The sequence below is a fragment of the Danio rerio genome, chromosome 18 (assembly GCF_049306965.1).
Source record: "Danio rerio strain Tuebingen ecotype United States chromosome 18, GRCz12tu, whole genome shotgun sequence".
NCBI lineage: Eukaryota > Metazoa > Chordata > Actinopteri > Cypriniformes > Danionidae > Danio > Danio rerio.
In genome coordinates this window covers 17,022,532-17,045,528 of record NC_133193.1, presented here as the reverse complement: position 1 = coordinate 17,045,528, position 22,997 = coordinate 17,022,532, and the positions used below count along the sequence as shown (strand labels likewise).

The following is a 22,997-nucleotide window of genomic DNA, read 5'->3' as shown; positions in this document are numbered from 1 at the left end:
TATGTACAACTAAACGTTTATTTTGGCAAAAAAGCTTACATGATTCTCAAAAAGTGAAAAAAATGACCACAGGTCAGGAAGTACAGATTTTGAGAACCTTAAAATATTTAGAAAATTTACAACATCCACAAACAGACATAAAAGTGTAAAAAGCCATAGAGTCCTCAGATTAAAAACATTTTAAACCGGGTGCAAGGACAGGTCAACTTATAAAATGCATTACAATATCTAAAAGTGTAAATAGTTCTTTCTTGAAGTCCTACTGATGCTGATATCTTAAAATCATCTCGTTTTATTTAACGCTCAACAATATATTAAGTTTACATTTAATACTTTTACAGTTAAATCCACCGTTTGGCAGCTTAGTGAAAGTCTTTAGCAGTCCTCCTTCACTCATCCATTTTTTATTATGCATATTCTGTTTCACTGAACATCCCAGATCTCACAGAGGAGGGGGTTAAACTTGTGGTCACTCATGCGCCATGATTCCAGCATTTCAGCATGGTGGTGGTTGAGGGTGCGAAGCTCAGTCAGTCGACCAAGAAGTCGTGCAAAATGCTGGGGCTCCTGGGGGTGCTGTAGTTTACAGATCTTCCTCAGCACCTCCAGCATGGGCTCCTGCAGACGTTCCACCGCCTGCTGGTCTTTCACATATGGTCTATCTGTGAAAAAACAAAACAATTTTAGTCATATGGAACAACCCTGTGTTGAGCCGTGAACTAATCTGAAGCATTAAGCAATAAAAAAATCTTGCTTCTCTATAGTCACCATAGCAATCTTTGACTGGCAGATTGTTTATGTTGGCACTCAGTGGTTAGCACTGTCGCTTTACAGCAAGACAGTTGCTGGTTTGAGTCCCAGCAGGGCAAGTTGGCTTTTCTGTGTGGAGTTTGCATGTTGTCCCCATGTTTGCGTGGGTTTCCTCTGGGTGCTCTAGTTTCCCCCACAGTCCAAACACATAGGTGAATTTGGTAAAGATAATTGCCCATTGTAAAAGAATGTGTGTGCGAATCAGAGAGTGGGTGTTTTCCCAAGCTGGGCTGTGGCTGGAAGTGCATCTGCCACAAAAAACATATCCCAGCGTAATTGGTGGTTCATTCCACTGTGGTGACCCCTGATAAAACAGGGACTAAGCCAAAGATATTAAGTGAGTTGGTTAAACCTTTTCCATCAAATTATATGCTTGTTTTGCACATGAACAGATATTACAGGGGTCACATAATAAATAAATAAACTGTTGAATCATATGCAGTCAAGTTCATTTGTGTGACAGTGAAAAATAAAAAGCAGTTTAGGAGCCTTTAATGCAATTTTTTGAAAATGGTTTTCCTAGATTCAAATTGCAAGTAATTGAAATGGACATAGTGTTATGATCTCTGTGTAAACTTATAAAATATGTGATTTTGTGGAAGAGTTGATATGTGTATTACAACCAAATCGATAACGAAGGATTAGAGCAACCTAGGTGCACAAGTACACAGTGTATAATTAATTACTTTATTATTTAATTTAAAAATAATAATTCGCAAAGTGACATTAGTTGCTTGCATGCATGCATGTTACAGCATTTTAGTAATTTTCTTAAATCAGTAGGCCTAATAATAAAGATCAATTTGATGATGACTAGGCCAGTTGGCATTTCTATGTAGAGTTTGCATCTTCTCCCTATGTAGGCATAAGAAATGCGCTATAGGTGAATTGAATAAATTAAATTGGCCATACTGTATATGTGTGTGTGAATGAGAGTGTATGAGTGTTTCCCAGTAGGAAGGGCATCCGCTGTGTTAAACATATGCTGGATAAATTGGCGGTTCATTCTGAATTAATTGGATAAGGAACTTTTTTTAAAAAAATGTTTTTTTTTTTTTTTTTTTTTTTTTTTTGAGAAGGCTATGCATGTACCCTCTGTGTTTTCAGTATTTTTCTTTGATATACAACAGGATTAAATATTTTTTTCTGCTGTTCTTAAAATAAATTAAAACTTTATTTAGCAAGAATGCCTTAAAATGGTGAAAAAAAGTGTAACAGGTTTTCTTTGTTTATATATTTTATGGTGTGTACATATACAGCTGAAGTCAGAATTATTAGCCCCCCTGAATTATTACACCCCCTGTTTATTTTTCCCCCAACTTCTGTGTAACGGAGCCAAGATTTTTTTTTAAACACCTTTCTAAGCATAATAGTTTTTAGAACTCATTTCTAACAAATGATTTATTTACTTTATCTTTGCCATGATGACAGTAAATAATATTTGACTAGATATACACTTCTATACAGCCTAAAGTGACATTTAAAGGCTTAACTAGGTTAATTGGGTTAACTAGGCAGGTTAGGGTAATTAGGCAAATTATTGTAAAATGATGTTCTGTACCGGAAAAAAATTAGCTTAAAGGGGCTAATAATTTTGTCCTTAAAATGGTGTTTTAAAAATTAAAAAATGCTTTTATTCTAGCCAAAATAAAACAAATAAAACTTTATTCAGAAGAAAAAATATTATCAGACATACTGTAATTTTTTTTTGCACAAACCATTAGAAACATACAACATACAACAACACAATATAAATGTGAATGTAAAAAAAAATAAAAATAAATAAATAAAAAAGTAAAATCCAGAAATCCTAATGTACAGCATTTCTACAGTCATTGATTTTAAGAATTAACAGAGTAATAAAACCTAATTTAATAATTAAGACATATCTCTATTTGTTTGCATTTTTTAACAATTTCACAGAAATAAAAAAATCTAGGCCTAAATCAATACAAAAGTGTTAATGTGGGAGATGATATGACTGCTCTTTGTGTATGTGAAATTTTGCAAATAAAAAAAAAGATTAACAATATATTTAAGACGCTGCGGAGTGACGTCACAAGACGGCGTGGTTCAGACATGTTATCACGCATGCATCACGCACACACACACACACGCACAAAAAACATTTTATTTTATTTTAAATTATATTCCAGGGCAGACCTTTCGTTTCGTTTTCACAAGAAATGAAGAGCTTTGATGGCTTGATAGTGAGTCAAGTATCATTAACGAATTTCTACTAATTCTTTTACTAATTAATGTTTGTTTGATGTGAGAGTCACTGACCTGGTGATAGAATCGTAATGGCGGTGAGTAAAGCATGTTCCTCCTGCATCATCTGCAGCTCTCCGATGCTTTTATAGAAGTTAAACATGGGCGTGATAAACTCCTCAGAAATCCCTGTATAGGAAAAAAGCCTATTCATTAAACAAAATAAATAATTTTAGAAGCTATAACAAGTTTTTACGTCACGCATTTACAATTGAGCTACAGTCTAAAGTTAAAGCAATGCCTTGACTGGGCTAAAGTTCGACATGCTCAAGTTCAACATGTTTTGCCCTTGAGCTTCTAAAAATAAATACTAAGATACACATTCTAAGTTGGCAGTAATAAAACCATATTTCGAACATACAAAGTTTAGTGCATGCAAATAATTTATAATTGGCCTGTTTCATTTCATTAATGTGCCTCATGGTGGCAGCGTTGCCTATATTTTCAACGAACAAACCTAAGTGCCTTACCAACTAACTCACACATTTTCCTCTTAAGAAAGAATATTATCATAATATTATGTTTTTGAGTCTTTTGTTGTCTTGTCTTCCTAAGTAATAAAAAATCCTTAAAATATTATTATTTATACAAGCAAATGAATATTGTTAAGGAAAATATTTTGACTGGGATAAAATAAGGAATAAAGCTAAATAAATATTAAGAAAATCGTTTCTGTTTTCTCATAAATATCAATAAATAAGATAAAGCAAGTTTATGTAAGACAGTTGAACGTATTTTCAAATATTACTCCATGAATTGTAAGTTTAGATATCACTTTCAGACAAATCCGATTTACAAGTGAGGTATGATTGAAAAAAATGTAAAATTTAGGAAAAAAACTAGATGAGAATTTATTTTTATCATCTAAAAATGTATTCAAATTATTTCAAATGTATTTTAAAAGAAAAATTCATAATGTAAATAAATGTATCTGGTGCTGTGGACATTTATATTTTATATTTTGACTCGATTAATATGAGTGTAACAGAACTAAATATGTATAAAAATGAAATCTTTTATTAAAATAAATACAAAATAAATATTAGTGCTTTCCCATGACAATCTGAACATCCATAAAACAAGATAAATTAAACAGAACTGTGAGAATTTAGCTTGTTGTCCATGATTATATCTTAAAGCTTATATACTATGCATTTTATTTAGTTTGTGCTTTAAACTTGATTTATGCTTTAAATGAGACAACAGCTAAAACGGATTTAGTCATGTACCTACAGTCTGTTTTAGACAAGACTTCCTGAAAGTCTCTCAGCGTGCAGTGTCAGGGACTGTGACCTCATACAGTTTTCTATTGTCTGTCAGGTTAGAGCTAATGTGAATCTGGCCTCGGATCTCCACAGCTGTGTGTGTTTCCACATTCAGTGGGATTTTCTGCAGCAGCAGTTCATTTGAAGCCTCTCTTTGAAAGGCCTTCCTGTTTTGTACGAGGTCTTTGTCTTTATCATTATCATTGATATAATTATCATACTTTGCTGGCCATGTAAGCCGAGAGCTCTTTTCTGATGTAAAGCATTCAGTGAAGAGCCATGAGGGTTTGGTTTACGCAGAATGACCAATCAGGGAAACACTGCTGCTGTGCAAAAGCATGACTTAAAGGGAAAGTTAAAGGGACACAAATTAAAATGTAGTTGAGTTTTTTTTCAGTACAGTATTAAAGAAGTGTTTAGCTGAAGCTGTGATCCTTGGTGATTTAATAAAAAAATAAGACAGTGACTTTATATTCAATTAAATTATATTTATTATAAGAACTGTTTATTTAAATGAATTTTAAGTTTTAATATCGCTTTCAGACAAAACCTGTTTACAAGTGAGGTAAGATAAGGAAAATAAATGTAAATATAGAAATAAGATTTAAGAATTAACAATAAATTGATATATCATTTATTCATTCATTTTCTTTTGGGCTTAGTCCCTTTATTAATCAGCATATGTTTTACGCAGCAGATGCCTTTTCAGCTGCAACCCATCACTGGGAAACATCTATACACACTAATTCACACACATACACTATATTATATTATATTATATTATATTATATTATATTATATTATATTATATTATATTATATTATATTATTTTTTTATTTATTCATTTTCTTTGAATAATATATTAAATAATATATACACTGGGAATATATTATATTATATTATATTATATTATATTATATTATATTATATTATATTATATTATAATAGATATTAAATTATAGAGTCTCAGTTTTCAACTACCTTGCACATAAATGTAGCTGAGTTTAGTTGGCATTAGCCAAACATCATTAGAAAAAAAATCCAACACTTCATTTAATTATCATTTATCCATGCAATTATTTTTTTATTCTTTTACTGAGGAATAAAATTATTGTATTTAGGTTTTCAGTCAGCTAAAATGACATTTGTTTCATAATGAGTTTTATAACATGCAAGAAAAACTAAATAAATTTAAAATACTTTTTTTCCCTCTGGGAGATAACTTTATGTAGTAAAACAGAAAGAAATGCATTCAACAGAAAATATATGCATATAATTTATAAACATATATATATATATATATATATATATATATATATATATATATATATATATATATATATATATATATATATATAATAAAAAAACATAATAGTTTTAATAACTCGTTTCTAATAAGAGATTTATTTTATCTTTGCAATTATGACAAGCAAATAATAATTTATATTTATCAAGACACTTATACATCATGAAAATTTCCTTGCCTTGTTAAACATTATTTGGAAAATATTTTTTAAAAGGAAAAAAACTCAAAGGGGGGCATATAATTCTTATAATATATATAATCTCAAAATGTGAGCAAAATCACCTGTTTTGTCATTACTTTAGACATAACCCTAGTCATTCAAATAATGTTACTAGCTCTAAAGTGCCATTGGTAGCAACAGTGTCTGCTGTTCTGATGTCAGCTGCAGATGTGAAGGAAGGGCAGTAGAAAGTAGTTCCTCATACAAAAGGATTTTGAGACTCTCCGTGTTTGATTTTCTTTTTTATATAAACGATTATATCATCAAGCTGTTGTAAAAATGCAATATCACACTCATGGCAGTACGATGTGGCTGTATATCGTCACTAGTGGTACATAAACGCATGCCTCCATTGACTCATAGCCACTGATTTGCATTTTATATACAGTACCAATAAGCACAATTTCAGGTATTAATGTCATATTGAAAGAAAAAAGTGAGTAAATAAACAACAAATGTTATTTTTTTGTGAACTGTCTCTTTAACGATTCCACCAAAATGGACATTAAAACAAAACGGCGCAGAAGTTGAAATGAAGAACCGTCTCAGAGATGAAATGATGGCAGGACGCAGACTCCTTTCACAGTTTCATTCATTTCCCTTCAGATGAAAGGATAACCTTTGTCATAACTTTCCAAAAAAAGGAGCGAGTAAAGAAAAAAAAAGAGCCTGACGCATCACGAAGGCTCCACGGCACAGAAATGTCAGAGGCAGTGAGAGCCAGCGAGTGGGACAATAGACCTCTCGATGTTTAGATAGAGAACAATAGTCTCTTTAGACAGTGCGTCTATTTCTCCCTCACTGGCCTTTTGGATGAATATTCTCAAATACGTGGTGGAGGGTAAAAGAGTGATGGATTGGAACAGAGTCTGCCACTCTGCTTTCAGTTGTGTGTTTATAATTATTACTTACTAACCGGACGGTCCAGGCTTTTCAAATACTGAGAGGCTGAAAGCAGCTGGCTTTGAATTAAAGGTGATTCAGTGTGGAGTAAGTGTAGGAGAGCTACATTAAGATGCTTTTAAGATGCAGAATTGATCGGGCGAGCTATAATACAATGATCGGGCAAGCTGTTGTTCAAAAATCTGATGAGATTTTATAAGGTGGAAATATGATATTCATTAGCTACATGTTTGTGCAGCAGGATATAGTTAAACAAAAGTGAAACTATATAATCAATATTTGTTTTTGTTCATGCAGACACTTTAAAAACCCAGTGGAGAATGGATAATGTCCTTGTAGAAAAGATTTGCTTTCTATTAGAAATGAATCATGATTTGCAAATGGTCTTGATTAACAGACAATATTTTTTTATCAATTGATTGAAAACATTTTAAAACAAACATTTCTCCCAGGATATTCTCCGTTTCAAATGTTCTTTGTCAATAAAATAAATGTCAACTGAAAACATAATTTTACTTAAGAAATAAAATAACTAAAATTAAAATAAAAATGAATTAAATTTACATAGTATTTTTTAAAGTTCCAAATATAAAGATAAAAAACATACAACTGAATTACTGGTATTAACATTCAACCTGAATTGAAATAGGAAAACATATAAACAAATGCAAACTATTAATAAATACTACAATAGATAGTCAGTGATTGAACAATAACACTATGCACGGCAAAAGAAATCAATTACTTACTTTCATATAGTTGAGTTCCTTTCCAGTAAAAATATTACAACATTTATAAATCTAGTTAACAAAATCAAATTAGATTTGCACAAAACAAGAAGTGTCTACTACTAAGCTAAAAAATAAAAAAGAGTTTTTCTCTTTAAATGAAACATACTCTTTCTGGTCTGACTGTAGAGATTCTTTCTTACTTTAAGCATAAACTTACTTAATTTTAAAGCATTTTTTAAAAAGTAAACAAGACCTAATATCTTGTGCCATTTTGTTTCTTTGACATGTAGGCTTAAGACCTATAGATATTGGAATACAAGGCAAATCTTTTTTTTTTTTTTTTTGCATTATGAGGGCTTTCCTCTTTGTGCTGTTCCTGGCAATCATTCAGAGCTTAGACTTCTGTGAAACTGAAACCTGCAGGACTTTAGTGTCTTCTTACACATGTAACATACACCGCAGGATTATCAAGATGGCAAATTTCCTGCCTTTATTTAGGGCGGACAGATGTATTATTAATGTAACGTGCCTAGTGAACTTAATGAACTTTGTTCTGGCCTATAAGGAACTCAACAAGTTCAAGAGTCATGATTCCTTTGAACAATTCATAGGCTGTGTTTACACCTGCTGCTAAAGATGTGTTTTCATCAGTCAAGTCATAAGTGGATGACGCTAAGTAAAGCTTTGAATTGAGTCTTAATTGTTTTACAAGCTTCAGCCCTGTTTAAAGTTGCATTTGGGTTGATCAGATCATAAGAAGACAATCGAGAGAGAGAGAGAAAGAGAAAGAGAGAGATTTTTGATAATCTATCTTTTTTGGCAGTTGTAGTGATCTCTTAATCTGCACTCTCATAAATAAAAAAACAACTCACTGGATTTTTTATTTTTTAAGGTAAGTAGTTGCAAACAATTTATATAGGCTGAATTTAAACAAACAAATTTGAATATTACTTAATTTGTTTGTTTAACTGTTTGCAACTACTTACCTTTTTAAAAAAAAAAAAAGTAAATCCAATTAATCTTTTTTTTTTCAGTATACGAGAGCTGTCACTGAGGCAGTACATTTTCAAAAAGTACACATTTGTACATAAAGGGTCCATTTTGAGACCTCAGAAGTATAAAATAAAATACAAAAGTGAACCTCCTGAAATGTTTTGGTACTAATATGTACATTTTAAGTGCCAGTATGGATCATTTAGTTAAAAATGAATACAAACTCACCCAGCAATTTTACGTGTCTAAAGAACCTTACAAAGACATAGACACTTGGCTGTCAAGGAAAATAATAGACTAATAGTCTAACAGACATCATAGCAGTAGTCCAAAAGTCATCAGTTAGACAGATTAGAAAGACTTCACATGATTAGTCATTCATGTCTATTTGATGACTAGTCTGTTTTTGGACTATTGTTAGACATCTGTTAGATTTCCACTGACAGCCCAAATGTTGTTTTATCAAGATGTCAATGTTTAGACATCAATTAGATGTCTATTAGACTTCTTCTTTCACACACAGTTGGTCAGAATTACAGAATATAATATAATGATTTAAAACCAGGGTTATTCCACCAAATATGGTTCTCTTAAATTTTCTAAAGTTAAAACACAAGTATTATCTTGTCTAAAGATGCATACTTTAACAACAACTCCTATTTAAGACATTTTTATGAGTATGCACAAAGACTATGGAACACATAAGATATTTCACTCGTATAGTTTTTAATGGGGAAAAGTGTAACGCTCAATATTAATAACGAGTATTGGCTCGTCTTCTACAGGAGCAAATCATTGATCGTTATAGACTGATGATTATCTGGGGGAGGGGCTCGGACCAGATGTGAGTTTCTGCAGATTTTGTGTGACTTGAATGTTTAGAAATGAAACTAAAGAGGTTGTTGTTTAATTTTATTGGTGACTTTAAATATAAAATTTAACCGTAAGCGTGGCAAGCAATTTTGGAGAACTTGATGTTTCCCCATTCAGATGGAATGCCTGAGCATACTGCCCGAGAGACGTTTTTAAAATGGTTGCCGAGTGAAATTACTTGCCTTAAAGGTACTTTGGTTATGCAGAGAGTGCTTAACAGTTTCACTATTTTGTGATTCACCATTTTTTTCCCTGTTTATTTATGTTATGAATCGCATTACAGAATCTTGATCTCTGCTCTGTATATATATATATATATATAATATATATATACACACATAAAATATATATATAAAACAAGAAATAATATATACAGAATTAAGACCTTTAAAAATAACAGAAAAAGTTAAACTGACAGTTTATTAAAATAATATTGAACTGTAATTTACAGCACCATACTAGAAAATATATCACTTCAAGCTATTACAAAATATCAATAAAAGTTATAGGAGGAAAGATCCAGATCTCACAATGTAATTCAAAAACATACATATTACATGAAAACCAAAACACAAATAACTAACTACAGAAATCTTTTTATAGATTGTTTTTACATGCAACTGCCGGTGGTTTTAGTGGGTGTTGAATGCATTCGAGTTTTGGTTGTATTATGAAAGCAATCTGGTCTAACATGTTTTCATCTACTCCTGGAAGTGCTGCATAAGCTATTCTTCATGTGAAATAATGAGCTCACCACTTCTTCTGATCCTGTCTTCCAGCACCTCAGTGTGTCCGTTGGGCAGTTTCTTGCTGAAGACTTGGGCTGAACGCAGAAACATGGCCTCTACTGCAGAACCTTTTAATAAAGCGATCTGGTCTTCATGATCCAGAGACTGAAAACCTGCTCAGAAGACAAAAAAGCCAAGTATGTTTGCTTAGAGCTAGTTTTTTAAACATGAAAAATAATAGAAAATGTGTCACATATTTCTTTAAACTATGCAATCTACAGCATAGGAACTATACAAAATGGAAATGATTATTGGGGAATTGGGAAAAAAAACAGTACCTGGGATGTTTTTGGTGAACTCCACCAGCACCTGCACATGACTAGTGGCCATTTCTGTTAGCAGAAGGAAGTTTTCTTCAGCATTAAATTGCTCTTGGAGCTGTGAACAAGTTAGAAAAAGGAGAAAAATCATAAAATAAGCCATTGCTTTATGACTGTTGGGTAGCGATAACCTTGGTTGCATAATGATTTCACTGAGATAAGAAGAGGCAGAAATGTTTACTGATTTTGACGGTAGCATTTGACTGCTTTGCACATTAAAAAATCATAAAACGATAAAGGAATGCGATCAGAAGTTAGATAAAATGTAAGTGAGAGGCCATACCAGTTTTTTGGCCATATCCTGAGGAATGCGATGTTTGTTGTGAGCGTCAACGATATAATTAATCAAAGCCTGCTGGTCTTGGCTCAGTTCTATATTTTCCTGAAATGAGAAAATTAGCCAAAAAACAGCAATTAATGTATTCATTACGGTAACTTTGACACTTTGGCATTTAAATTATAGAAAAATCAAACAACAAATAAATAAAGATTGGACAGTTTTTTAATATCCATCGAACTTTTGATTCATGTAACAAGCCGCCATTAAAATATAATCCTTCAGAAGTTACTGTAAATGTGAGCAACAGTGAGAATAAAATTTTGTCATCATTGAGGCTGCCCTTTCACCTTTTACAACACTTCAATAAAAGTTTCCACAGAACATCCTTAACTTTAGTTTACAATTATGCCTGAAAAGTTACACTGTAACAAGAATGACACCAGAAAATAACTGGATCTAAATACCTAATGAGGCTATATTTAAGAATTTCCATGGATAAATTGCTTTTATAGCACACAAAATAATTAGCTAGTTGCAACTCACTTTGCGGCCACTGGTTTCGCTATTTATAATGTTTTTTGAATATCACATAAAGCTCCTTTAAAAAAGATGCATTTTGAATTACTGTTCTGCCATTGGATGTTTTCTGGAAATGAATTCAGACAGAACCTGTGGTCGTACCTTGGAGGGTTTAGTGGTAGATACAACCTGTTTAGGATCTCTACTATCAACAACATCATCCCCTATACTTTCGTCAGACGAGGCTTTCGTGTTTTTCCTCAGACGTTTGGATTTGCACTGGATTTCTGTTAACAAGCCTGGTGATAAATAAAAAAATCAATGTAAAAACTAAATACACTTTTCACAATAATAATCAACTTTCTCCTTAATAATAGTATAATTTCTGAATTTTTTTTGCTAATTGTAAATTGTGAAATCATATTAGCAGTCAATGACTATCAAAGTACAACATTGTTTACAGACAAATATATAGTGCTAATGTTGTTTTGAAGTCATACTTGCATGTGATTTGAGGCTGAATATTTAAAGTACCATGGTAAACAATATAGGGGAAAACAACTTTGCCTCAGTATTATTTGGACCCAAACCATTTCTTACCGCAAACAATTATCCGTTAAGAACATTGTGTTACAACAAATATACTTTTTTTTTCTTACAATGGATGAATACACATGAAACGTGACTGGACACGTGAAGCTCACGTGTGATTTCACAATGTGTGTGACTCAAGCATGGTATATTAGTTGAATTGGAACAAGTTTTTACAATGTTTACCATGCTCCTACTCACATTCCGCAAGCATGCCCATCTCTTTGCACTTCCTGAGTCGACACTCCTGGCATTTTCTTCGCATGTACATGTCCATCTCACAGTTTCCTCCACTCTTACATTTATATACAGCATTCTTTGTGATGCTCCTTCTGAAGAAACCTTGAAGAAATAGCTAAGCATCAATAAGTGAGTAACTAAAATGTTCGATATGATATTTGCAGCCCCTAAAATACAGTTTTATATATATATATATATATATACAATACAAATGCTTTTTGTATTTTTGCACCCCCAGAAATCCATTATTTTATCAATTGTCCTACACAATAGTAATAAATAATTTGCTCTATAAGCATCAGTTCATACTGAAAAACCTTAATAAAAAATACTAGAAGCAACAGTGACTCCCCTAGAGTCTAAACTGTTAGGAGAAACAAGAAAGCCGCTTTGTAAACACAGATCAAAGAATGGGTTCACTGCCGCCGTTACATTACGTCCAGTACTGTAATACAGATACTCCGAGATGCTCGATTTTCAGTTCTAGGCAGCAGACAAACATGTGCAGTTGTTTTTGGAACAGGTAATTATTCCAGCATGAGCCCATGAGCACAATGACACGCATTAACTTTGCATGGCGGCGTGTGGCTCTGGTTGCCTCCATCATTATTCAGCAGAAAGCTGAGAGGGAACCCAATCCAAACTGAACGTGAAGGAGCATCAAACTCAGCCAAGCCTGCGGGACGCGGGACACATGGCCCAGCATCTGCCCTTTAGCCATTGTCCATGCACAGGTGGAATTACACTTGCAGTCATTCAGCCAATGATTTTCCAAAGAGCTAAAATTGGGTGCATGGGATTTCATGTCATTTATTATGTCCTTTATAAGCTATGTTGGCAGGGCTGCACTGTAAGATCAAGCACGCTGCGATATGGGTTCAGTAGAGAACGAAGAGGTCATGGAGGGTGCAGCTATATGTGAATAAAATATACAATAAAAAAAGGTATGAATGGCGAAGCTGTTAGGCCTCAAAGGTTAATTATGCATTTTATAGGCTTGATGTTGTAGAAATGATTATTGCTTTCAAACTGGTTTCCCTTTTTCTTCATTAAATGAGAAAAACAAACAGCCACGCTACAAGGTCACAACATTAGTTGCTTTGTCCCGCAGGTTGAATATTTACAAACGAATTACAAATCCATCGCCATGAGAATATCATTAACAAATGCACACGTTTTGTAATTATTTCAGCCAAAAAAGATTTTATAAATTATGTTTTTTATGAGTTTTATTGATTCAGTTTTGTATTTGACTAATGGTATTATAGATAAATGATTCGGATTTTATTAAAAGTTCAATTCATTTGATTTTATTATATAGAAATAACACTGGTTATGCTGTGCAAGTTTAATTCACTATAAGAATCATACAGAAACATGATTTGTTGTGCAATCGAACTACATTGCAGTACAGTATATGATTTGTTTCACTAAATATATCCAAGTCATTAGTTTTGGAATCTGACTACACCAGTCACACCTTTATACTCTGTTTAATTTACTTAAAATATCCAATGCATTAAAGTCATTAGTTTTGGTATCTGACTACACCGGTCACACCTTTATACTCTGTTTGATTTACTTAAAATATCCAATGCATTAAAGTCATTAGTTTTGGAATCTGACTACACCGGTCACACCTTCATACTGTGTTTCATTTACATTTACATTTACATTTAATCATTTAGCAGACGCTTTTATCCAAAGCGACTTACAAATGAGGACAAGGAAGCAATTTACACAACTATAAGAGCAACAATGAATAAGTGCTGTAGGCAAGTTTCAGGTATGTAAAGTGTAAGAAGCAAAACATTAGTAATGTATTTTTTTTTTTTTTGTAATACAGTTAGCAGTAGAACCAGTGAGGCAATTGCAGATTAGGAAGGGAAGTGGAGACTAAATAGATGAGTTTTTAGTCGTCAACGAGTGACTCTGCCGTTCTGATGCAGTTAGGGAGTTCATTCTACCAACTGGGCAGATTGAATGCGAGAGTTCGGGAAAGTGATTTCTTCCCTCTTTGGGATGGAACCACGAGGCGACATTCATTCACAGAATGCAAGTTTCTGGAGGGCACATAAATCTGCAGAAGTGAGAGCAGATAAGAAGGAGCAAAGCCAGAAGTTGTTTTGTAAGCAAACATCAGAGCTTTGAATTTGATGCAAGCAGCAACTGGCAGCCAGTGTAAACGGATGAGTAGCGGCGTGACATGTGCTCTTTTAGGTTCATTAAAGACCACTCGTGCTGCTGCGTTCTGAAGCAGCTGAGAAGGTTTGATAGAGTTAGCTGGAAGCCCGGCTAGTAGAGAGTTGTAATAGTCCAGTCTTGAGAGAACAAGAGCTTGAACAAGGAGTTGAGCTGCACGTTCAGATAGGAAGGGTCGGACCTTTCTGGTGTTATAAAGTGCGAATTTGCAAGATCCAGCATTTAGTCATTGTTTCATTAACTAAAATTATCCAACTCATTAAAGTAATTTGTTTTGGAATCAGACTGCACTTTTTTTGCCTTACTGTATTGTTTTGACATCATAACAACATGAGTTGGACTACACTGGTTGTGCTCTATAAATATATTTTTTATAAAGAGGCAGCATATAAGATTTATTCCTTCTGGTATCTGACTACATTGGCTGAGCTGCTTTCGCCTGGGAATCGATTTACATTGGGATACGTTTCCCAAATGACAACTTTACTTACAGCTGAACTACTCTAGTACTATGCATCACTCGGCAAATAAACAATGTTGTGACAATATCCATAGTCTAAACTATGTTATTTAAGACACAAAATCATGTTCGTTAAGATGCAACACTTCAATAATGATGCTCCTAATAGAGTGCAGTAACAACACAACTTCTTAAGATAAAATTCACTGATTTCACTCAATGATTCTGATTTAAACGCAGATTCATATGCCAATCAGTCTACTTTGCAAAGATGTGAATTAATCCAATGCACAAAACTGGAATACTGTATAAAACATTTGCGAATAAAGCAGCGTTTCCATCCTGTAATTCAAAGAGAATAAAATCTTCCCTTCAGGAATGGAGCCTTAACTGATTTTTGGAGGCTTGAAACCACCCTTACAGAAATATAGCCATACATCACAGTTTTGGCAGATAATAATACCAAACAACTTTGATGACAGACTTTGGCTAAGGCATTTTGGAATGATCAAAAGAAGAATTCCATTGTAGTGTAATGTGTTACATTTTTTTAAAATCGGATTAAAAGTATATCCTACTCACTTTTTTATGCCCATTTTTAAAAAATGTATGCGCAACAGTTTCCATTTAAAGGTCCCTTGAAACACTCTGAAATGTGCATTTTTTATTTGATGTTTGACAATCTCAACTTAAACACAAAGAGAGGGTGGGACATAGAGTACAGTACAGGTGTGCAGTATGAATGTCATTTTATTATTGTTTTTATGCAGTTGAAGTCAGAATTTTTAGCCCCCCTGAATTATTAGCCCTCCTGTTTATTTTTTCCCCAATTTCTGTTTAACGGAGTGAAGAATTTTTCACTACATTTCTAAACATACAGTAACAGTTTTATAACTCATTTCTAATAACTGATTTATTTTTATCTTTGCCATGATGACAGTAAATCATATTATACTAGATATTTTTCAAGACACTTCTATACAACTTAAAGTGACATTTAAGGGCTTAATTAGGTTAATTAGGTCAACTAGGGAGGTTAGGGTAATTAGCCCAGTTATTGTACAGTATAATGATGGTTTGTTCTGTAGACTTAATGGGGCTAATATTTTTTACCTTAAAATGGTTTTAAAGATTTAATAACTGCTTTTATTCCAGCTGAAATAAAACAATTAAGACTTTCTCTAAAAGAAAAAATATTATCAGACATACTGCGAAAATGTCCTTGCTCTGTTAAACATTGTTTGGGAAATAAAAAAATAAAATAAAAAATACAAAGGGGGGCTAATAATTCTGACTTCAACTGTATATATGTAACTTATTTAATCTATTTTTAGCATGGAGAGCTCTGCTGTGACTTTAATTTCCCTTTGGGATTAATAAAGTCTAACAAACAGTGAGAGTGGTTGAGATCAAGCTCAGCAAATGAGAACTATCCTGAAGGGCAAGGGACATGTCAGATACTAGAGATTGGTCAAGATTTGATGGTCAAGATTTGATGAAAAACTGAAGTATGAGGTGATGTGAAAACAATCAATTGATTTCATTTAGGGGGAAGCGACAAACTGCAAGCTTTAGATGTTTATTTCAGTTTTATATCTTCTAAATGCTAATTTTGTCATTGTTTTGTTGTCATTCATTCATTTTCTTGTCAGCTTAGTCCCTTTATTAATCTGGGGTCACCACAGCAGAATGAACCGCCAATTTATCCAGCACGTTTTTTACGCATCTCTGTGAAACATCCACACACACACTCATACACTACAGACAATTTAGCTTACCCAATTCACCTGTACCACATATCTTTGGACTGTGGGGGAAACCGGAGCACCCAGAGGATACCAATGCGAAGGCAGGGAGAACATGCAAACTCAACACAGAAACGCCAACTGAGCCGAGGTTCGAACCAGCTTCGAACCAGCTCGAACAGCTACTAAACACACTGAAATGCTTAAGCATGAGTATGTGGTGTGTGACTGAAAACACCAGCAAAAATACAAAAAGGATTCACCTTTACATCCTTCACAAGTGAGCGCGTTGTAGTGATACCCTGAGGCTTTATCTCCACAGACCACACACAGTTCTTCGCCTTTGTTTTTTCCTGAATGGCCTGCATGTCTGGACCTTTTACACACAGTCGGGATGACAGGGCAAGATTCATCCAGCTCATTATCAAAACCACCCTCCAACGGTCCTTTCCTCATCTCAAACATGGCGGACGGAGAGTACCATTCTTCCGCACCGTACTGTGAGTAGCAATGCTGACTGGAGTAATATGATGGTGATGACATGGAGGGCTCCCCTGAAGTGTACTGCATGCTGGGATAGCTGGTGAAGGGCATGACCTCCTGGTCCTGTAGCAAGGGACTGTTCTGCTCTGCCAGAATATCTGAGGAGAAGATGGCAGCAGTGAGTGGTGCTTGTCAGTTTACAAGTCAAAGAGATGCAAGGCTCAAGCTCACCTTACTGATTTAACCCAGCATGGAGTGCTAATAGATCTTATGCCAACACAACAATTAGTGAAACTAAAACACACTCGGGTACTGTTACCTTGCAGAGACATAAAGATCTCCGCTAAAGCTCACGAGTAGTATTATATTTAATCGTGAAACATATCTGACCTCTATCCAAATAGTAGCAGGAGATTGCGTGAAGTGTACATAATACAGAAGTCGAACACACCCAGAAATAAAACAAGAAATCATTAACCAAAGGCTCTCTGAATTTGCACAATATCAATGTATGAAGGGTAGTTTTTGTAGCTTTTTTTTCAATTTTGAGTTGTTATTTGATCATTTGACAGTTGTTTTGTTTAGTTTGTAGGTTAAAAGAATTCACTTTGGAAGCTCTATTATTAAACCAGGTCAAAAAAATACTTTTTAAAGGTCAATTGATGATTGTAAAAGTGGCATGGTCATTGTGTGTTTAGTTAACTTGCTACAACATACTAACCTGTAACCATTGACTTCCATAGTAGTAATAATACTGGTTTGAAACAAGTCAATGATGAGAAACTGACAACAGAGTTAGCATTTTTGAATGAACTATCCCCTCAATGCTTGGATAACTTGCCACTTTTTCCTTGGATTTAATACATGTCTGCAGTATACGTAAACCGTCAACATCTAAATCTGTCATCATGATTTTTGGAATTTTTGGATTCTGTTCAGTTGCATAACAACTTAATTTTGCAAAGATTTTTAATCAATATTCAGAAGATATTGCAAATGTTTCAAGCAAATCTTTTATTGAAACCTGGCTAGTGTGCTGGTCAGTAGTTGAGGGGACACATCAAATATCTATGGCATTAAATTGAGCATGACATTTTAATTTGTATATAGTTTGTAATATGGATATTAGGCCATGACAACACACAATCAGTGCAATGAACTGCAATTTAAAAGCGATTAGTTGACTTCACTTATAAAGAGTAAATAAACATGTTGCTTTAAAAGCTATTAGTTGACTTTACTTAATAATTGTCTAATTTACTTTTTATCATAAGTAAAATAACTATATACATAAATACAAAAAAATAAGTCAACTTTTATAGTTCCAAGTAAACAACAGGTTTACTCACTTTTTAAAGGGAATGTCATCTTGTCGCTATTAAGGCAATAAGTTTACTCAATCAGGTAATTAATTGTTTTTTTACTGTGTGTGCTGTTTCAAATCTGGGCTCAAAAGTTAGGTATGCTAGAAATAACTCTTAAATCAACAGGTATCGTAAGTCACTATTCTAAACAGTTTATATACCAACTACTTTCAGCTTGGTGTGCCCTGGCCTTTAAAGAACATTTCATGCGTTTGCTTCTTTTTCTATTCTAGGTTTTTAAAAATGTATGTTTTCAACTCAACAAACTTCTTTATGGTGACACACACCAGCCCTCTACCATATCATTTTTGTCAGCTTGAGCTCCGCCTTTTCTTACAATTGGCTACAATCTTATGTTCAGATCTGCCGTCATCCTATCCAAAACTAATAGATAAAACAAAGTCAAATGATTTTAAAAAATTATATATATATTTGATATTAATTGATATAATTTTTTCCTGTATATTATACATATCGTAATACAGAACAAAATATCTTTTTCTGCTTTCATCACTTCAAAACAAGTGAAGAACAACTAATTTTCTAAACAAGATTTTATTTTAATTGTTGGTCAACCAAGACAGACATTGAAATAAAAGAAAAAATGACCACAAAAGATGACGTTTACACAACTAACTACTACAACACCATGCTCTATATGTTGTACATGTATTATTATTTTGTCACTTGCAGATTTATCCATTTCAGAACACAAATTTTAGATACTGGAAAGACTTTTATATTAAAAAAATTAAAGTATCTTTCAAACATAAGTTCATCTTCTGTTTTATATTTGTTTTAAAGAAATTTGAGAAGTTTTTTTGCGAAATACAGTGGCAAATCATGACAGCATTGTCCAAACTAAAAACATTCAAACTTTCAAGTGGAAATTTTTATTAAATATTTGAACTACATCTACACTTCCATTACATTTCCTCAATGACATGTTAAACTATGACAACTGCTTCGGTATCATGAGTGTCATACTGACCTGAAGCCTTCTCCTGAACCATGGACATTTCAGTGTGACCCAGTCATAAGCCGTATTGATTCCTAACCATCGAACTCAGTTCCTTTTACACCTTAGCATGTGTCATTGTGCCTCTTTTCAGAAAGTATTACTGTTCTCGAACACCTTCATACTTCATACAGAAGTGCTAGTGTGAACAAAGGTTGCTAGGTTGCTCATTAACTTGATGGCCACAATTCCCTCATTCTCATTACAGCTAGTATCGTTTTAGTTTTATAAATGTCATCTTGGACAAAGCGTGCTAATAAAGGGTTGTAAAATCAAAGGTGACAGTTTCCCTCTTTTGGCTATTAGCATAAATTTGCTTGAGTTTTGTATCATAGTTTCATCATTACCCATGGCAAAGATATACAGGTTTAGCATAGGAAATAAAGAATAATCGCTGAAGTACTCACCAAAAAAGTGTGAGCTCTCTGATAAGGGGAATGCATCGTTGGGTGGGATCTGTAAAGGTCCCACCACATTGACGTCATGGCCCACCCAATCGTTCATTCAGAAGCCTGTATGTTAAGTCTCCAAAGCGTACAAAAATCCTTCAGTCCAGTGTGGAAATGATGGGGTTAATTCAGCTTCTTCAAGACAAAAACAAATGGAGGAAGTGAGTCTCTTTACTTGCAGATGGAGGCAGTTTTTATTGGAAATTAGGGTACAGTATTGACGCAATATAGTAAACTATCCTGTTGCTCAGGGGGAAAAAAATAATAAAAATAAATCAGTGATCAGTGAAGTTTTATACTTCAGCTATATAATTCAGATTTAAAGCAGTGATAATGGGAGACACTTCAGAAGCATAATGTCCTGTACATCCACTCAGAGGTCATATCAGAAATGTAGAACATAATGATTTACCAAATTATTGTTGTTTTGTTTCAATCCGAGATGGTAGAATTGCTACAAATGATTACGGTGACCTTTGCTCTAGTTCCAGTCATTTTATTCAACACAACTGACACCTAATGTCATGATATTTGCCCTTTTCTATCACTAAACCTCCTTTTAGATTATTCAGCATTATAAAGCAACAGCATGCAACATATTGAAGTTTTTAAAACCTGTTTACAATCCTGATTGAGGTGTGAGCATGTCTACATCATGTGTTTGCATACAGTGGATCTAAAAATAAATCGAATAGTTTACGATTCATAAATTTAACTGCACTTAAAAAGAGGATATAATTTGAACTTTTAGCACTATTACTTTAAGAAGCAATACACTGAACACACTTAAACCATCCAGGAAGTAAAACATGCTATAAGCTACTGGTTTTCAAATATTGTATTTTTATTATACCCTCATTAAAACACACACAGTAATAAACAAGTTTAATATTGTTTGAGAAATAAAGTTTGAAAGTCTTCAGTTTGATGTTCAGGCAGACAACTATCATCTTTTGGCACATTACGTTCATCATGTTGCTAACATTAAACTAGCATGTAGGCACAGTGGTAGCATCTTTGTCACATTTTAACATGTTTATTTTATTATTTTTATTTTTGTTTGTTTTGTTTTTATAACATGTTCCTAACTAATTTCTAACATATTTAAAGACCTTTAGCATCTTAATTACTTATGGTTTGCTAGCATGTTTCTACTCTGTTTCGAGCATCATTTTAGCACATCGCTAGTATGTCACTTATATAACTTATTTTCCTTACACTTTTCTAGCATGTTTTAACAGTACTGATATTTTCAGCACAAGTTGTTAGCATGCTTAAGCCTATTGGTGACATATCTTACACTCTCAGAAATAAAGGTACGTGAGCTGTCGCTGGGGTGGTACCTTTTTAAAAGGTACAAATTTGTACCTAAAACGTCCATATTAATACCTCAAGAGTACATATTAGTATCTAAAAAGTACAAAAGTATTCCTCTTAAATTTTTTAGGTTATAATGTATACTTTTAAGGTCAAATATAGTCAGACACTTTCAGTACAAATGTGTACCTTATAAAAAGGTACCACCCCAGTGACGGCTCGCATTTATTTCTGAGAGTGTAAGCTACTTTTTACTCTACCGTTCTGTTTTAGTACATAACTTTTTACTTGCATGATTTTGAACTTGTTATCTTTTAACACATTGCTTACATTGTCTTAACATGATGTTAGCATCATTTAGCATATCGCTAACTTTTTCTATCTTTTCTCTTTTTGGGATGGATGGATAAATTTTTTAATGACCATTTTTAGTAAAACTCTAAGTTAATTAGACAAACTTTTAGTTGTACAAAAACCGTCTAAAGGTCTGAGTTTGGGGTTTTATCTGTAAGCTAGAGTTACAGTCAGAAAGTTTTGTCTCTTGAGTAAATTACTACACTATTAAATCCAAAATCTTAAACTTAAAGCATCGTAGGAACCTATCTGATTAAAATAAACTAGCTTTATTGATTTTGTAGCTTTACAGTGAATTTAAAAAAACTATATACATACGGTATCTGAATCGCAACAAAATCATTATAATATATTAATATTCAAGAATTTGTTGTCTTTTTGATCTAAAATGTCCTTAAAATATCAACATTAGCGATATTTTAGCAAAGAAAAATCAATTCTACAAACATTCTTGAGGGTAAAACATCAGCCAAGCTCTTTTTCTCTCAACATTTCACCTTACATGCAAGTAATACATTAAGAAAGAAAAGTCACAGCGCTGTGATTTAAGATTTGTATACAACCCCACAGTGTCACAAACTACAGGCCTCAAGCGTTAGCCATACTGATTGATTCCTCAGTCCCAACAACCAGTTTCCCTCATAACGCTTTTTATTTATAATTAATCCAGTCCATAATTTCCCATAGGACTACATGCTCGCACACACAGAGGGGTCTCCATAACAAAGTCCCATTTCAAATCAATAAATCTCCACACCCACCCTGATCACCTAAAGTAATAATAGTATCACATCTGATTTATTTCAGTAAGATGAACGTTTTCTTACCAGATGCTGTATGCTCTTAAATCCCGTCTTGTTATTTAAAGCCATACGGTTTTTGGGAAAAGACGTCAAGCTGATTGTGTGTAGCAACTGGACAGTTGTGTGAGCAGATGGGGTCATGGGGAAACGGGACAGTGGTTATTAATTAAACTATCTATCTGTTTCTCCTCATGAGTACTGGCAGTCCCTCCCTCTCCCATCAGATCTAAACTTTGGCTGACAAACCTAAAAACGCAGCATTACCTCCTTAATAGCAAGAGATAGCCAGCACAACCCAACACATTCTCTTGCACTTACTCATATAAACAATGTTATAACTGTATCTTATGGCAGTTGGCATATGGCATTGAAATGCAACCGCTTTATTTTGGCTAGTCACTGAAAAGTTTGATAGTTTGTCTTCATATTATGAGCTTATGATGTTTTAGTTTTAATTTGTGTGTTACATTTTGGTGGATATTAGTGTGCTTGAAAGAACTGGAGAGTACTTCAGGGTTTTATGAATTGCTCAATTAGCAATTACTGCTGCTTGGCTCATGTTGTTATAAACGGGCATGATGACACAGTTTGCAACACATGTTTGGCAGACAGTAAACCACAGTCCCAAAATATACTCTGAATAGCACATTTACAGTATATGTTTGTGTCATGTGCTACTAAATTTGAGATTA

General features: G+C 33.5%; 1 protein-coding gene across 4 annotated transcripts; it reads right to left on the bottom strand.

Moving 5' to 3' along the window:
• On the bottom strand, positions 1-22,544 carry nr1h4 (nuclear receptor subfamily 1, group H, member 4). Of its 4 annotated transcripts, none has more exons than XM_073929026.1 (10): positions 22,330-22,544; positions 19,790-19,966; positions 16,781-17,158; positions 12,072-12,212; positions 11,469-11,578; positions 10,764-10,862; positions 10,439-10,538; positions 10,127-10,273; positions 3,097-3,210; positions 1-662 (listed from the first exon to the last, which is right to left on the bottom strand). In XM_073929026.1, the coding sequence occupies exons 2-10, from the start codon at positions 19,884-19,886 to the stop codon at positions 424-426; spliced, it is 1,425 nt and encodes a 474-aa protein (XP_073785127.1). In that variant the 5' UTR covers positions 19,887-19,966; positions 22,330-22,544; the 3' UTR covers positions 1-423.
• Positions 22,545-22,997: the final 453 nt, after the last annotated feature.

Bases quoted from the DNA above. Each gene is read 5' to 3' on its own strand.
- nr1h4 (XM_073929026.1), bottom strand. From the start codon at position 19,886: ATGAACGATTGGGTGGGCCATGACGTCAATGTGGTGGGACCTTTACAG. The intron at 11,579-12,071 runs GTGAGTAGGAGC...ATTTATCACCAG, and splicing joins GATGGGCATGCTTGCGGAAT to GCTTGTTAACAGAAATCCAG. The intron at 10,539-10,763 runs GTATGGCCTCTC...ACTTGTTCACAG, and splicing joins AGGATATGGCCAAAAAACTG to CTCCAAGAGCAATTTAATGC.